This window comes from Rana temporaria, chromosome 8, assembly GCF_905171775.1.
Source record: "Rana temporaria chromosome 8, aRanTem1.1, whole genome shotgun sequence".
NCBI lineage: Eukaryota > Metazoa > Chordata > Amphibia > Anura > Ranidae > Rana > Rana temporaria.
This window is the reverse complement of record NC_053496.1, coordinates 120,983,520-121,001,509: the sequence shown is the minus strand read 5'-3', so window position 1 is coordinate 121,001,509 and position 17,990 is coordinate 120,983,520. Positions and strand designations below refer to the sequence as shown.

Sequence of the window (17,990 nt, the reverse complement as noted above, 5' to 3'; positions counted from 1 at the left end):
TCTAGTGTGATAAAACCACTTGCAGTGAAGTATTTTACTACATGTCAGGTCACCATTGGGTACGGTATCAGTTTTTGATAAATAGAATACATTCATCTTTTCTTTTTCTTTTTTTTGCCAGGCTCGTCCAAAGGGCGAAGGTCTAACCCCATATCAAGGAAAGAAACGATGTTTTGGGGAATACAAATGTCCGAAGTGCAAGCGGAAATGGATGAGTGGGAACTCCTGGGCTAACATGGGTCAAGAGTGTATAAAGTGCCACATCAATGTCTACCCTCATAAACAGGTAAGCCAGAGACAGAGTGTGATGGTCCCAGCAGCGAGATATTGCATGCAAGATTTTTAAAGTACCCTAATTTATAGGACTGTGTCCAGTATACCACCCATAAAACTGTCCCTTAGGGATTTTCCTAATGCTTAATGTCACCATCTACTTTCTAGTGGCCCACTGTTTGTACCTGTACTTGTTGCAGGCATATCCCACTGTTATCATTTGATGAGGTGGCAAACCACTGAAGTAAAGTACCAGATCATATGTTAAAATTTGCAGAGGTCACGGAAGATGGCGATCTGGCTGAAGGTTTTAAATATAGACGGAATGTTGAGGTAGTTTCTGTACAAGTAAAATCTTAACTAGAAGCATATGCATGAAATAGTCAGATGAATAATACAGACATACCTCACTTTTAAGTACACAACGGGGTTTATTTACTATCGCTGTCGAGTGCAAAATCAGGCTCACTTCTGCATAAAAACCAATGAGCTTCCAGGTTTTATTACCAAAGCTTAATTGAACAAGCTGGGGTTAGAAGCTCATTGGTTTCTATGCAGAAGTGAGCCTGATTTTGCACTCTCCAGCGATAGTAAATAGTGTACTTAAAAGTGGGGGTATGCCTGTAACAGTCGAGGAATAAGGGCCGAGGTTAGTAGGCACAATTAGGGAGCAGAACTGAACACAAAAGCTGGCTAACAGGAAGCGCCACATATTAGAACTAAAAACGAGTAGTAGAGGAGTCCTTATACATCCTATGAGGCTGATAGATCCAGGGATATTTAAGAAGAGGATATAGACTAAGAAAAAGGCACGGGTTAACAAAAAGTAGAGAAAAGTAAGGGGTGGGGGGAGATATTAAAGCGTTTGTACACCCAACATTTACTTTTCCTGATATGCATAGCTTCCAACTGTCCCTGATTTCAAGGAACTGTCCCTCATTTGAACAAAGTCCCTCTTATTAGTTCCTCATTTTTGGTCTGATTTATATAGCTGTACATAAAAAAGGCACTATTTATCTATCCAAAAGTGTTTTACAATGCTAAACCTTTCATCCAATTTCTAAATTTGCTAAATTCCAAAAACCAATACAAAGGAATAGTAGTGGTAAAACCCGGCCCTTGGGACAAAATTCCCCCCCATGACACCAATGAAAGGGCACAATTCCTCCCAATGAGACCAACAATGGGGTCCAATGACACCCAATAATGGGGCCTAATTCCTCCAAATGGGGCCCAATGACACTCAATAATGGGGCACAATTCCTCCCAATGAGACCAATAATGGGGCCCAAAGATACCCAATAATGGGGCCCAATGACACTCAATAATGGGGCACAATTCCTCCCAATGAGACCAATAATGGGGCCCAAAGACACCCAATAATGGGGCCCAATGACAACCAATAATGGGGCACAATTCCTCCCAATGAGACCAACAATGGGGCCCAATGATAGGGCACTATTCCTTCCAATTAAAACAATGGGGCCCAATGATGGGGCACAATTTCTTCCAGTGACACAAACAATCGGCCCCATTGACACCAATGATGAGTCACAATTCTTCCCAGTGACACCAAGAATGGGGCACAATTCCCCCCACTGACACCAATGATGAGACACAGTTACTTCCACTGAATCAAACAATAAGGCATTTTTTTCTCCCCACTGATCACGACGGTCACAGTCCGGCCCCCCTAAAGTCTGAAGGACAGTAAATTGGCCCTTTGTTTAGAAACTTTGGAGACTCCTGCTCTAAGGAATCAGATTTGTCCTGACACACCACCCCTGTACATGTATAGCCTTTCACTGGGAAGCTCAGTGTTCTCCTTCCCCAGCTCGAATGCAGCTGAGAACAGAGGGAGTGTAATCACTTATAAAAAAATAAATAAAAAGTATTTATGCTTTTTTTTTATATATATATATACCAATACACAAATGTTTTGCCTTTTATTTCTATTTTAAACTGAATGTGTTGTTTTACATGGTGATTGTTTACAATCACTTTAAGTTACGACTTTACCGTAGCTTTTAAATCTGACTACTCTCATCCCAGAGTCTGACTAACGTCAGCAGACCTTATAAAAAATTTGTGCCTGCTCCAAACATCTTATTTTAATGTTACATGTGTTGTAGAATTTAAGACTATATTATGTATTTATGACAAACGCAGCCAGTTCTTATCCCTGCAAACCTTTGGAATTATGTCATGCCAGCTGTAAGAAAATTGTGCTATTGACGAACATAAAGATGCTATATTGAACTTTACCTTTGCCTGACACTAGGAATGAATGGACATTTCTGCATGGATATTGATGCTGCAGCCATTGTCACTTTCTAAACAATTTTAGTTTGTCCAGACTGCTCTTACTAATCATAACTCCAAAATAACAAGCATTCAACAATGTTAAAAAACTGTAAAAAAAAAAGGAGGAAAGTACCTGAGTTAGAAAATACAATTTTCCTGCTTCTGCTGGAACGTGAAGGAAAATGCAGCCGTTGTGGGGATGAGGCCCTTGTCCCCATCAACATGGGGACATCCTCCCCATGTTGAGGGCATTTGGCCTGGTACGGTCCCCCCCTCTTTTCTGCAGCTCGCCAGGTTAACGTGCTCGGATAAGGGGTCTGGTGTGGATTTTTAAATTTGCGGTGGAGTTCCCCTTAAAATCCACACCAGACCTGAAGGGTCTGGAATGGATATTTGGGGGGAACCCCACGTAATTTTCTTTTAAATTGGCGGCGGGGTTCCCCTTAATATTCATTCCAGACCTGAAGGGCCTGGTAATTGAATTTGGGGGGACCCCCACGCTTTTTTTTTATTTTTATGAATGAATTCTCCCTGAATTGCCAGAGCCGACAATTCATTATAGCCGCAAGTCAGTTTTAAATGTCTTTTTTTCTTTCAGAAATGACACTTTGTGCAGGGACAGTTCTAAGCATGGGAAAAAATGCGCTATTTCACATGCTAACTTTACACCCCCCCCCCCCCCTAGGTAGAAAATGTAAAGGAATATTTCACTTTTATTGTTTCACTTTTTGCATTATTAAATTCACTGCTCCCAAAAAAACTGCAGTTTTTAAAACTTTTTTTTGCATTGATACATTTTCCCTGGGACAGGACCCAGGGGCCAGATTCACAAAAGAGATACGACGGCGTATCTCCTGATACGCCGTTGTATATCTGTTATAGGGGCTTCCTAACTATGCGACTGATTCATAGAATCAGTTACGCATAGTTTGCCCTAAGATCCGACAGGTGTAATTGAATTACACTGTCGGATCTTAGGATGCAATACCTCGGCCGCCGCTGGGGGGAGTTTGCGTCGTAAACCAGCGTTGGGTATGCAAATTAGTACTTACGGCGATCCACGACGGTTTTTCGCGTTCGCTACGTCGCTGCTAGTCTAGTTTCCCGTCGCAAAGTTAGTCGTCGTTTTAGCTGCCCTAACTTTACACAGCCCATGTTAAAGTATGGCCGTCGTTCCCGCGTCGAAATTCAAAAAAAAAATTTCTTGCGTAAGACGTCCGGGAATACGAAAGTACGCTACGCATGCCGCCGTTCGAAAAAATGACATCACTTTGCGCAAAGCACAGCGGGAAATTCAAAAGTGAGCATGCGCAGTAGGTCCGGCACGGGAGCGCGCCTAATTTAAATGGCACACACCCCTTTGAATTAGGCGGGCTTACGCCGGAAGGCCGCCGGCGTAGGTTTTTATTGCAAGTGCTTTGTGAATCAGGCACTTGCGATGAAAACTTGCAGCGGTGTAACGTATCTACGATACGTTACGCCGCCGCACTTCTACGTGAATCTGGCCCCAGGTCCCCAAACACTTTTTAGGACAATAACTTGCATATTAGCCTTTAAAATTAGCACTTTAGATTTCTCCCATAAACTTTAACAGGGTGTTCCGCGGCTTTTCGAAGTTGCCGCGAACATCCCAAATTGTTCGTTGTTCGCCGAACAGGCGAACAGGCAATGTTCGAGTCGAACTCATGTTCGACTCGAACTCGAAGCTCATCCCTACCCTAGACTTTGATAAACACACAGTTGGATATATTACTACGTTATTTTCTTCATTTGTCCTTTAAAGTGGACCTTTACCCCCTAATAGTAAGAATTCATGGTGCATGCACCTCTGCATGTTGATTCCAAATCACGGCTTTAATCTGTTACACACATTTTGTTGTTTTCCTGGTAGTTTGAGACACTGGTGATGTATCCCTGACCCCCTTTGAAGGCTATTTATCCAGTGCCTCCCAAGGAGATATCATCTGAAAACTCAGAGATTGTGTGAGATTTCACAAATATTGGAACAGCACATTGTTGGAGGCAAGCAATAATGTGTTATATGGATTTCGTTTTGCATACAGATATATTTAATGCTGCTTCTTTCATATAAGGAGAAGGGGAGGGGGGTCTGCTTTCCCTAGCAATGTTTTGATAGTCTGATAAACGTCACCATACCAAACAGGTAAATGGTGGTGCTATCTAAACCCCCCAAAAAAACAAAAAACACAAAAAATATATAATATAGAAATAAAAATATATGAATAAGAAACACCCAGTATTAGATGTGAGTAAAATTAATCGCAAAAAAACAAAAACAAAAACAGAATATATATTATATATATATATATATACAGTACAGACCAAAAGTTTGGACACACCTTCTCATTCAAAGAGTTTTCTTTATTTTCATGACTATGAAAATTGTAGATTCACACTGAAGGCATCAAAACTATGAATTAACACATGTGGAATTATACATAACAAAAAAGTGTGAAACAACTGAAAATATATTTCATATTCTAGGTTCTTCCACCTTTTGCAGCAGACACATCTCTAGAACTGTTAAGAGGGGACTGTGTGAATCAGGCCTTCATGGTGGAATATCTGCTAGGAAACCACTGCTAAAGAAAGGCAACAAGCAGAAGAGACTTGTTTGGGCTAAAGAACACAAGGAATGGACATTAGACCAGTGGAAATCTGTGCTTTGGTCTGATGAGTCCAAACTTGAGATCTTTGGTTCCAACCCCCGTGTCTTTGTGCGACGCAGAAAAGGTGAACGGATGGACTCTACATGCCTGGTTCCCACCGTGAAGCATGGAGGAGGAGGTGTGATGGTGTGGGGGTGCTTTGCTGGTGACACTGTTGGGGATTTAATCAAAATTGAAGGCACACTGAACCAGCATGGCTACCACAGCATCTTGCAGCGGCATGCTATTCCATCCGGTTTGCGTTTAGTTGGACCATCATTTGTTTTTCAACAGGACAATGACCCCAAGCACACCTCCGGGCTGTGTAAGGGCTATTTGACCAAGAAGGAGAGTGATGGGGTGCTGCGCCAGGTGACTACCCCTTGAAGCTCATCAAGAGAATGCCAAGAGTGTGCCAAGCAGTAATCAAAGCAAAAGGTGGCTACTTTGAAGAACCTAGAATATGAAATATATTTTCAGTTATTTCACACATTTATAGTTTTGATGCCTTCAGTGTAAATCTACAATTTTCATAGTCATGAAAATAAAGAAAACTCTTTGAATGAGAAGGTGTGTCCAAACTTTTGGTCTGTACTGTATATATATATGCTTCAGTGAAGATCTTCAATTAAATCCTGCAATCTTTACACCATACCATGTAAGTATGTGCCACCACTTCCCCGTACTCACGCGTTGGCACATAGTCACATGGTGTGAAGATTGACAGATTTAATTGAAGTGTTGTAGTCTGTTAGTCGAGTAACTGAAATAGATTTTTCAACATAAACATGGGCAGTCATAAGGTGTTTATAGGTGGGTGCCAGCTGTGAGCTTCATCACAGGATGTAAAGTGAGCCTTAAAATGGCTGTAAAGGCAGAAGGTTTTATGCATTCTATGCATTAAGATAAAAAAAAACTTCAGTGTGCAGCAGCCCCCCTAAGCCCCCCTAATACTTACCTGAGCCCCATCTCGTTCCAGCATTGTGCACGAGTGCCTCGGCTGTCCGGGACCCTCCTTTCTAATTGGGTGAGACTCAGCAGCGGTGCCATTGGCTCCCACTGCTGTCAATCAAAGTCAGTTATCCAATGAGGAGAGAGATGAGCGGCACTGAACCACGGCTCCATATCTAAATAGACACACAGAGCTGCAGTTCGGCTCGGGTGCCCCCACAGCAAGCTGCTTGCTGTGGAGGCACTTGCCAGAAGGGAGGGGCCAGGAGCACCGTTGAGGGACCCAAGAAGAGGAGGTTTCTCACTTTTCTGTGCAAAACCACTGCACAGAGCAGGTAAGTATAACATGTTTGTTATTTTTAAAGACAAAAAAAACAAGACTTTAATATCACTTTAAGGTGTCCACAGTGAGGGCCATCTTTCAAATACCTGAGGTGATCGTGCAATGAGTATAGCACACCTCAAAGTGCACATATTGGGTGTATGCTGTAAGTGAGTCATATTCATGATAGCTAAAGATATTAATATCACAAAATTCATTCTTAGAAGTTGTGTTTGATAGGCACAGTGACACACGGACATTTCCAGTTTTAGCAGCATACTGCAAAATATGTTTTACCAGAAAATATGAAATACTAGCAGGGAATAGTGAACATACTAAGCTAACAGAATTTAGTAAAATAAACAATTACAGTGAATCTCCGAATGCAAAGCTGCCATCTTTCAGATGTTACTTGTCAGCTACACCCATTCCTTTCACATCTGGGTTCTGGAACTGCCAGAAATGTCATTGGTATGTCATGGCATACTTCAAAAGCCAAAAATATGTGGTCACCGGAAAATAATAGAAGGAAAAAAATAACAAATAGGAGTTCTTTGTTATGTAATGGAAAACTTTTTGTGAAACAAATTGTGTTTTTAATTTATTATAGACTGAAATAGCTCAGTATGACCTGACTGCTGTATCAGTCGCTTGCCTCTACACTGGTTTCATAAGTGATATTTTTTACCCTCCAGAATTGCTGCATACACATAATAAACATATCCTGTAGTGCAATGCAGATTTTGCATGTAGTACCCAGCTAAGAAAAGCAGTTACAAAAATTATAACGCCATAAGAACCTAGTTTAATCCAAAGGCTAAGTTCACTGTGTTTTTTTTTTTTACGTTCCATTTTCCCTATGGTTTATTAACTTCTTCATGATGGAAGGTAAAACAAATCTTATGCCTCGTACACACGACCAGTTTTCCCATCTGAAAAACTGCCATGACAGCTTTTGGCCGGGAAAACTGGCCGTGTGTATGCTCCATGGCAGTTTTCCCGACAGGAAAACCAACGGGAATCTCCGCAGGAAAAATTAGAACATGTTTTCTTTTTTCCTGCCACGATTCCCGGCGGACTTTTTCCCAGCAGTTTCCCTATGGGAAACACTGCGGTGGAACATACACAAGGGATTCCCAGCCAAAGCTCTCACCGCAGTTTTCCCGACTGGGAAAACCTCTGGTGTGTACAGTGGGAAAGTTACCAAGCAGGTTCTCGGTTTTCCCCCCGGGATTCTCGGCTGACTTTTTACCGCCGGGAATCCCGATCGTGTGTTCTAGGCATTAGTGCCTGAACATGGTTTTGCAACACATGGTAGCAAAACTGTACATATCATCGCAACTATTGCACCCAGGGGATTTATAGCTTGTTCCTTTTCAGGCCAAATTTTTGCTTTCACTTGGTGGTAAATAGTAATGTATATCTCCTGATATTTTGTTATTATAACAGGAAACTGGCAACAAATGTGTAACAATTTTTTTTTTAATTAGCTGTATTTTTCTTGCTGTTACCATACCCTACTGCCAAAGAACAACCCAAAATAATATATTATTTGTTGTTTGTACCCAGTAGAGCCAAAAAAAATAATGTGCATTTTGCTTTTTTTATCCTACCTAAACATACTGACATGGATACTAACTGACATTGATACAGTTTATTTTTACAAATGCTGTTTTTTGTGTTCCAATAGTTTTTATTACAAATTTAAAGCATCACACAGAAGTTTATGTTTAACCACTTCAGCCCCGGAAGGATTTACCTCCTTAATGACCAGGCCATTTTTTGCAATATGGCACTGTGTCCGCCTTAACTGACAATTGCGTGGTCATGCAACATTGTACACAAACAAAATGTATGTCCTTGTTTCCACACAAATTGGGCTTTCTTCTGGTGGCATTTGATCACCTTCGCGGTTTTTATTTTTTGCACTATAAACAAAAAAAGAGCACAAATTTTGAAAAAAAAAAACCTTGGGCCAGATCCACAGACAGAGTACGCCGGCGTATCTACTGATACGCCGGCGTACTTTCAAATTACCCGCTTCGTATCTTTGGTTTGAATCCTCAAACCAAGATACGACGGCATCTGGGTTCGATCCGACAGGTATACGTCCTCGTACGCCTTTTGGATCTAAGATGCAATACTTCGGCGTCCGCTGGGTGGAGTTCACGTCGTTTTTCGCGCCGGGTATGCAAATTAGCTATTTCCGACGATCCACGAACATACACGCTGCCGTCGCATTCTCTTACATAGTCTCTAGTCGGCTTTTTCCGGCGTATAGTTAAAGCTGCTTTTTTGCGGCGTATAGTTAGATATGCCATGTTAAGTATGGCCGTCGTTCCCGCGTTGAAATTTGAATTTTTTATTTTTTTTGCGTAAGTCGTCCGTGAATCGGGATGGACGTAAGTCACGTCTAAGTTTAAAAAATGACGTCCTTGCGACGTCATTTCCCGCAATGCACGGTGGAGAAATTTAGAAACGGAGCATGCTCAGTTCATTCAGCGCGGGGACGCACTTCATTTAAATGAATCACGCCCCCTAATCGCCAATTTGAATTCCGCCGCCAGAGATACACTACGCCGCCGTAACTTACGGCGCAAATTCTTCCAGGATTCGAACCAGCCAAAAGTAAGCTACAGCGGCGTAGCGTATACGCTGCGCCGATCTAATTCTATGTGGATCTGGCCCCTTATTTTTACTTTTTGCAAAAAAAAAAAAAACGAATTTCTTCATTAGTTTTGGCCAAAATGTATTCTTCTATAGATTTTTGGTAAAAAAAAAAAAATTATCGCAATAAGAATATATTGATTTGTTTGTGCAAAATTTAAAGCATCTACAAAATAGGGGATATATTTATGGCATTATTTTTATTTTTTTTACTAATAATGACGATGATCAGCGATTTTTAGCGGGACTGCAACATTGTGGCAGACAGATCTGACACTTTTGACACTTTTGTGGGACCATTGACATTTATACAGTGATCAGAGCTAAAAATAACCACTGATTACTGTATAAATGTCACTGGCAGAGGAGGGGTTAAAGCGGATGTGCCACTAAACAAATATATTAAAAGCCAGCAGCTACAGATACTGCAGCTGCTGACTTTTAATATAAGGACACTTACCTGTCCTGGAGTCCAGCGGTGATCGCAGCAGATGACGAGCCGATCGCTCGTCACCCTGCTGCTCCCCCCTCCATCCACGGTGAGGGAACCAGGAAGTGAAGCGCTCCGGCTTCACTGCCCGGTTCCCTACGGCGCATGCGCGAGTCGCGCTGCGCCCGCCGATTGGCTCCCGCTGTGTGCTGGGAGCCGAGTGTTCCCAGCATACAACGGGGGACGGACGGGAAGGGGAAAAAAAACCCGTCCTTTGCCCGTATCGTAGGGCCGGAAGTGGGTGCAGATACCTGTCTGTAGACAGGTATCTGCACCCCCCTCCCCCCTGAAAGGTGTCAAATGTGACACCGGAGGGGGGGAGGGTGCCGATCAGCGGGACTCCACTTTAGAGTGGAGATCCGCTTTAATACTATGGGGCGATCAAGGGGTTAAGTGTTCCCTAGAGATGTGTTTCTAACTGTGGGGGGAGTGGACTGACTGGGAGTAGAGAGAGATCGCTAAGAATAAATAGAAAAATTCCGCGCTTTGGATGTAAGTGAACTGCTGCCTCCCTATATAAAAATACCACCTAGGTGAAACCCAGAAAATTAAAAACTCAAAGAAAAGAAAAGAGTACACAGATGGGGGTTACCCTTGCTCTAGTGAAAAATAAATAAATAAAACAATGATCCACTATAATTAATTATGACCATGTGCAAAATGTGAGTGATAAATATTTAACTAATACTGAGCTGTATGAAGGCTCTAATAAGTGCAAATGGTAGAACTCATCTAAAGTGACGTATGCAAGCAAGTCCCGTCTTACGCGTTTTGTCATACGGACGTCATCTGAGGCACTGTTTTTAATCATAAACACCCATATGCTTAATGGATTCATGTCATGAGGGTTCATTTTTTACATTAACCTTATATGGATACCTGACCGTTTTTAAACTGCACCATGGAGCTTGGATTACATCAAGGAATAGGAGAATATCTCGGCAAGGGGGACACCGGGATTTGACTATAACGCTCTCTACTCCTAAAGGAGGGGAGCACCGAAAAGTCACCTAAATTGTGTAGCACGGAATCACTTTACAGACTGTCAATTTTGGATTAAGCACGTGTCACTTTTTGAGTTTTTAGGACACTTATTAATTAATTATACGTCTATGAGTGATGAATTTATTCATATACTCCAAAGTTTTATTTTATATATATATATATATATATATATATATACACTTTTTTTCTGTTTTTTGCTTGCATACATCACTTTAGATGAGTTCTACCATTTGCACTTATTAGAGCCTTCATACAGCTCAGTATTAGTTAAATATTTATCACTCACATTTTGGTCATAATTTATTATAGTGGATCATTATTTTATTTATTTATCACTAGAGTAAGGGTAACCCCATCTGTGTACTCTTGAACAGCGCCACTTTCCCTTTGTTTGAGTTTTTAAGAGAGATATCTCTGTTCCTGATCACTAGGCCCCCCATAGCTCTTAAATCGGCCGCCATACAGCTATAGCGATTCACGCAGCCATGTCAACCTGCTGCCGCAGAATGACGGCGTTTGGTCGGCAAGCAGCTAAACAATGTCAAATAGTTGTCAGAACAAGCATACATTTTCCAAGATGACCAAGAGGCCCTGACCAGTGAAACATGGAAAAACTACTTCCTAAAGTTTTAGGTCTAAAAGTATGGCTCTACTCGTGATCATGACCATTTGTCTAAGGCCTCGTACACACAATCGTTTTCCTCAACAAAATCCATCAAGAAACTTGGTGGCAGAGCTTTTTTGCCGAGGAAAACGGTTGTGTGTTTTTCGTCGAGAAAACTGTCGTGGAACTCGACGAGACGAAAAGAGAACACGTTCTCTTTTTTCTCGTCAGGAGTTTCAATTTCTTCGTCGTGTTTCTCGTCGGGCTGGTTTACGACGAGAAACACGTTTGTGTGTATGCTTAGAAACCCGCGCATGCTCAGAATAAAGTATGAGACGGGAGCGCACCTTTGGTAAAAGTAGCGTTCGTAATGGAGATGGCACATTCGTCACGCTGTAACAGACACAAAAGCGTGAATCGTCTCTCACCAAACTTTTACTTAACACGCGGTAACACGAGATTGGCAAAAGCAGCCCCAAGGGTGGCACCAGTTGAATCGAATCGTGTTGTACGTCACCGCGTTTGAGAACGACGAGATTTTGTCTTGACAATGTGTACACAAAGAAAGCTTGACAAGATTCTCGACAAGCCTGACAAGGAACTCGTCGAGGAAAACGATGTTTCTTTTACGACGAGTTTCTCGGTCGTGTGTACGAGGCCTTAGGCTATGAGCCCATAAGTCTCAGCAACTAGACACCAAGAAACATCAACAGGTAAAAATGAGTATCAAGTAACAGTACAGTAAGCTAATGATCACACATATTATCTCTAAAGCATGGTGAAATATAAAACCATTGTCATTTAGAACTGGTCCTGCTACCTCAAATCATGTGGTCTCGATCTCGAGACCACATGGGGAGACAATTGTGGAGACATACCGGTCCCCTAACAGTATCCTACCAAAAATTATTAGTATGATATAACAGAACCAATAACAGGAAAATTAGAAAAAAGAGAGAAGGTATAAAAAAGTAGGAGAAAGAATAGAGTAGAGTAGGTCCCCTCAGCCCCAGCCTCCCCTCACAAAATAGCCCTGTGTTTAGGGAGCTTGAATATAAGCAATCCAGGGGTTCCACACTTTTTAAAACCCTTGATCTAGGAATATTGGTCAGTTTTTCATTAATCATAATACAGGATATTTTATGTGTCACCAATGTAACAATTAGTGATGGGTGATTTCCATGCTCGCACTATGGATAATATAAATTAGCTGCTAAAAAAATGAAAAATATGAGAGTTGGTAGATACAAATGCTTTTTTTTATCCTTCTTAAAATACATGGACAATGACTTTTGACCCTGACCTTGACCCTAACCCTGGTCCCGACCTACAGTAGATCAAACCCTGATCTGATTTTTTTTTTTTTTATTACTCACTTTTTTGTTTACCTTTTTCTCCTGTAGAAAGAAGAAAAAAGGCTACAATGTTTATTTTTCTTTATTCAAGAGGGGATAAAAACACAGGGGAGTGTACAGTGACTTATCACTGTCATAGCCAATCAGAGGCTATAACAGCGATCAAGTGATTGGGAACTGGGCCTCCAGTTCCTGATCGTTAGTCAGAAACAATTGCAGCCACCACATCTAGGAATTGTAATATATTACTTTTATATTTTGGGATTTAATACTACTTTAACTCACCCACTGTAGGCTGCTTAAAGTCTCTTATGTTCAGAAATTCTGTAAATAAAAAAGGCTTCAGATAATGTGCAAGTTCCACGCCTCCAAAATTCTCCTGAGAGCAATTTGCAATGTATAAGCTTTGCAAAAAATTCTTAAAAGAAAAAAAAAATGTGAGAGTGTTTGAAAATCTTTAGGCATAAAAAAAACAAAACACCTGTTACCCATCATTAGGGACTGAGTTGAAATTCACCAACAGCTGGTGAGCCATAACTACAACCGAGCATGGCATTAGATTACATATGCACTAATTAATCTTTTGTGTCCAATTTTCCCCCTTGCAGCGACCTTTGGAAAAACCTGACGGTCTTGATGTGTCTGATCAAAGTAAGGAGCACCCCCAGCATTTGTGCGAGAAGTGCAAAGTTCTGGGGTATTATTGCCGTCGTGTCCAGTAAACAGAACCAAGTGGCGGGCAAAAGAATTGAAGACATAGAAGAACAAAGACACAGTGACTTGCATATAAACTAATAATATGAGATTTAGAATGTAACATTCTTCCTGTGTATGTGTAAAAACTGTATTTATAAAGCATTAGGGCTTACGAAAGCGGTTGCCATTTGCCTCCAGATTTCCCTGTTTCGTTTCAACAAAATGAAGATCTGGTTATTATTTTCTAGCGTATTAAACTATGACACAAATGACTTTGCTCTGTAAAACAGTTCAAATGGCAGTGATGATGTGAAAATGCAGTAACTCTCAGTTACCAACCAGAGTTTTGTTTGTTAAAGTGGATGTAAACCAACCCTCATCCTTGTTAAACAACTGCCATAGTGCTGATCTATAAGGATATACATGCCTCCTGCATGTATCCTTACCTGCCAAATGTTTCCCCTCTGTCTGTTATAAGAACTGAAAAACTGAAGATTCTGTGGGTGGGTCTGTTGTCTGGAGCTCGGTGGGTGGAGTCGTGATGTCAGTAGACTCCCCTCCCTCCTCTACACTCCCCTTGTCAACATGCATTTTCTCTTGTGTATTCCTTACACTAAATTCTGCTATGATCACTAACATCCAGTCAAAATCCAGAAAAGTAACCACGTGACTTCAGAAAAGGAGTGGGAACTAAAAAAATAATGCCTGTCTCCAGGCCAGTGCATGAGATATGTCACTCACAGCAAGGGGGCGGAACGGACTAAAGTTTTTCTCTGAAAGTCTGTTTTATTTCACCGAACAATAAAAAGAGGTGTGCTCAGAGCTGGATTAACTCTGTGTGGCAAGACTGGGCACAGATGATAGGAAATCTTATACTCTACATTATGACATCAAAAAATAAATACATTTTTTTCGGGTTTATATCCACTTTGAGGTAAGATCAGAGAAGTTTTGGATTCTGGTTGGATGCTTTGGGCTACTAAACATTTCACATTTCTCCTTGTCTTACTGAATACTGAATATTGAATATGACAAATATTTCTTCAACGAGTCGGCTTTTGTAATATGCCCACTATATGCCCATGCCCACAGAAGAGGAGGAAACATATTTTTGCACTTTTTCATGGGTTGTGAACCATAATCAAAAGCTGAACGTTAGAAAAAAATACATAAACCATTGCTGTTTACTTACAACATGTGTTTACTATAAAAAGGACTGTTACATCAGATGTGTTTTACAGATATGTGTCATGGCTGTCAAAGAAAAGTATGATCTAACCAAACAATGTGCCTCGGAGATGGCAATCACCACATATAACACATCTGCAGTGCCCTATGGGAACTAAACAATTAGTCTCCTTCATCATTTTACAAACAGTGATTACCAAGAAACAGCTGTCACCTCTATTATTTATATAAGCCTTGGACTTAGAGGCACATGGTGGTGGTTGCTTATCCCCAGATATCACCTAAAAAAAATGAATAAAAATCTGTATGCATATGGCAACGTTGAGTTACCAATAATAAATAAAAAAAACTATCCTCAACTTCTGGGAAGGTAAGGGACATTTGTTTACATGTAATTTAGCCTCTTTGCTATTGATCAACTAATGGAAGTAGCAACAGGGGTTTATGTTCAAAATGGCCTAAAATTGAGGTAGAGGCAAGACACAACACCAAGAGTATTATGTCGGAAGAAATCAGTGTTACATGTTGTGTTTTATTGTATTCTCCTATAGGCCAAAAGCACACATAAAACTTTAACTGTGAATATGGGGTTGTTCATGGATTGAAATTGTCCCTAATCCCTGAGCTAGAGATTTGCCTCAAGTACTATTTATAATTTTTATTTTGTAAGCCACTTTGTAGATTTGTTTTTGTCTGTTTGTGTGATTTATGTGTGTGTTGTTGCGTGCTGGAACTTCTATTATTTTATTTACTAAATGTTCTTAGAAGCTAATTAGTTCAGTCCTCCTATCTATTTAACTGATGCGTTTTCTCCATTCTTATACACTGTTGTGCTAAGGTGGCTTTGCCCATCATCTCAACAAAAGCGCAAGTAACGAAACCCATGTTCTGCCTCAGATCAGCAGTATTCGAAGTGCCACTTATCTACTGCCCATTTACAGGCCTCAGACCTGGCCCAATTAGAAATGAGGGAATGTTATCTTTTCCATCACCTGTCATACAATAGCTTACAGACAGGGGTAGCTGTCATTAAATATGAAAAGTGCGAGAGCAAATTGCGTGTTTATCCAGACTTACAGTCTAAGTTGGTTGCGTTCTATATAAAAAAAAATTATAAACTCACGACCATTCTCAAAATATCTGAGGAGGCAGCTTTAGGCAATTGTAGCTTAATGATTTGCATATGGTGCTTCTCATTTTAACAGTGGAAATTGCATGAAATGTGAGTACAGTTGAACCTCGGATTACGAGCATAGTCCGTTCCAGGAGTATGCTCGTAATCCAAAGTACTCGCATATCAAAGCGAGTTTTCCCATTGAAGTCAATAGAAACGAAAATAATTCATTCCGCATTGACTTCAATTGGATGCAATACCGAATGCGGCCAGAGGTGGGGGGTGCCAGAGAGCGCCGAAAACTCGTACCAGGCCAAATGAGGTACTGCAGGCAAATGTTCAGCTTTTCTCAGGGCCTGCGCCCCCGTACCTCAGGCCAAATGAGGTACTGCAGGCCTATTTTCGGCTCTGCTCGGCTTCTGCGCTCCTGTACCTCAGGCCAAATGAGGTACTGCAGGCCTATTTAGCTTGAATTCTGCTCGTCTTGCGAGTCAACACTCGCAAACCGAGTCAGAATAAAAAAAAAAAAGTTGCTCGCAAATCAAGTTACTCTTAAACCGAGGTTCCACTGTATTGGTATTCGCTGAATTTGTGGAATATATAATTTGACATTGTAGTTAGGGTATATTTAGAGACCATACTATTGTATATACACGTGATTAGTGATTTGATTTAATCCAAGCTCCATTTCTTTTCATTGCGCTGCGGAGAACCTTATGAGAACCTTATGACTTTAATCTGCAGATTTTTCCTTCCCTGTGCCCAGTAGTAAATGTGCTTTGTTTCTGCCCCTCTTGATGCTCTAAGGAGGACTACAGGTGTTTTACGATAGAATAGATATCGCCTTGCATGAAGCCATAGCTGCCTGTCATAAAAAAAATCAAATGTGGAATGATACAGTTACAGTATAGCTTACTTTTCGTTTCTTTTATATAAATATATACAGGCATACACCACTTTTAAGTACACAATGGGGATTATTTACTATGGCTGGAAAGCGTAAAATCAGGCTCACTTCTGCATAGAAACCAATGAGCTCCTAACCCCAGCTTGTTCAATTAAGCTTTGCTAATAAAACCTGGAAGCTCATTGGTTTCTGTGCAGAAGTGAGCCTGATTTTACGCTTTCCAGCTTTAGTAAATAAACCCCATTGTGTACTTAAAAGTGGGGTATGCCTGTATATATTTATAGATAGATATATATCTATCTATAAATATATATAGATATATATATATATATATATATATATATATATATATATATATATAGATATATATATATATATATATATATATATATATATATATATATATATATATATATATAGATATATATACAGTATATATCTTTTTTTTTTTTTTAAGTATCAGATTAAAATGAAAACGCATGGAGTGAGGGACATCAGTAAGTGCAGGCATCAGTGATGGTTACCAGTATTAAAGCCTGTTTTGACGGACTTTGCACTTGTGTCAGTGGGCAAATGAAGTGTGCTTTCAGGTGCATTTCGCTTGCATTGGTTTCAGACATTTCAGTCACTTCTTAGCTGCATCAACTTTCTTCAAGCTGCTTTTGCATTCCCATTGACTTGTATAGGGAGAGAAGTAATTCTGACACAAACAGAAGCCCGTCGGAACAGTCCCTTATGGTCACCACAAATGCTTTTATTCTTGTTTGGTAGAGGAATGTTATTGTAGCAATGGAGCTCGGTTTTATCTGAACCAAGACAGATAAACAGCGGGTCTGGGAGGGTTTGATGTGAGTTTATAGAACTGGCAGCAGACATTATTGGAGAAGGAGAATTTTTTTTCTCAAGTTTACTTTAGGGCATAATGAATACACAGGAACATACTCTTGTAGATTACTGATAAAGGTGACTTATTTATAGCTAAAAATCAGGACTGTAACTGAAGGACCATTGTCTGTACTGCTAATCTACATACACATTCGGGGCTAAGGAAGGACTCCAAGGAAGTGCTTAAGATTGAAGAGAGTTGGGGGAAGTTGTTTTAGTTAGGTGCATGTTCGCTATTTCTGTGATCTGATCATTTGTACGAATTCCTGTCAAAACAAAACATTCAGTATTAAATTATAAAAGTAAATGGCTGTTTAAATATAGCTGCTTTTGAGTAGTTGCAGCTTTACAAAAATGTTCCAGGTAGCTTTGGGTGCATTGCGATATTTGCAGCCTGCCTCTAGAGACATTCTACTTCTGTAGACACCAGATAGCAATCAGTATCATTAAGTGGTAAACCCCTCCGCTTACCCATAATATGAAATGACCAGGCACTTACTCTTAGCTGATACCAAGTATTACCGCAGCTTAGACTGAAATAAAATAGTTATATTTCTTAA

The 17,990-nt window shown here is 40.5% G+C and overlaps 1 protein-coding gene across 1 annotated transcript in view; it reads left to right on the top strand.

Annotated features, from left to right (window-relative positions):
• Positions 1-13,508, top strand: part of ZCCHC24 (zinc finger CCHC-type containing 24) — a 203,100-nt gene extending 189,592 nt beyond the window's left edge. The window contains exons 3-4 of the mRNA XM_040320621.1: positions 122-286; positions 13,249-13,508. Coding sequence (XP_040176555.1) covers positions 122-286; positions 13,249-13,362 — 279 coding nt within the window. The 3' untranslated portion in view covers positions 13,363-13,508. The remainder of the gene's footprint in view (positions 1-121; positions 287-13,248) is intronic.
• Positions 13,509-17,990: the final 4,482 nt, after the last annotated feature.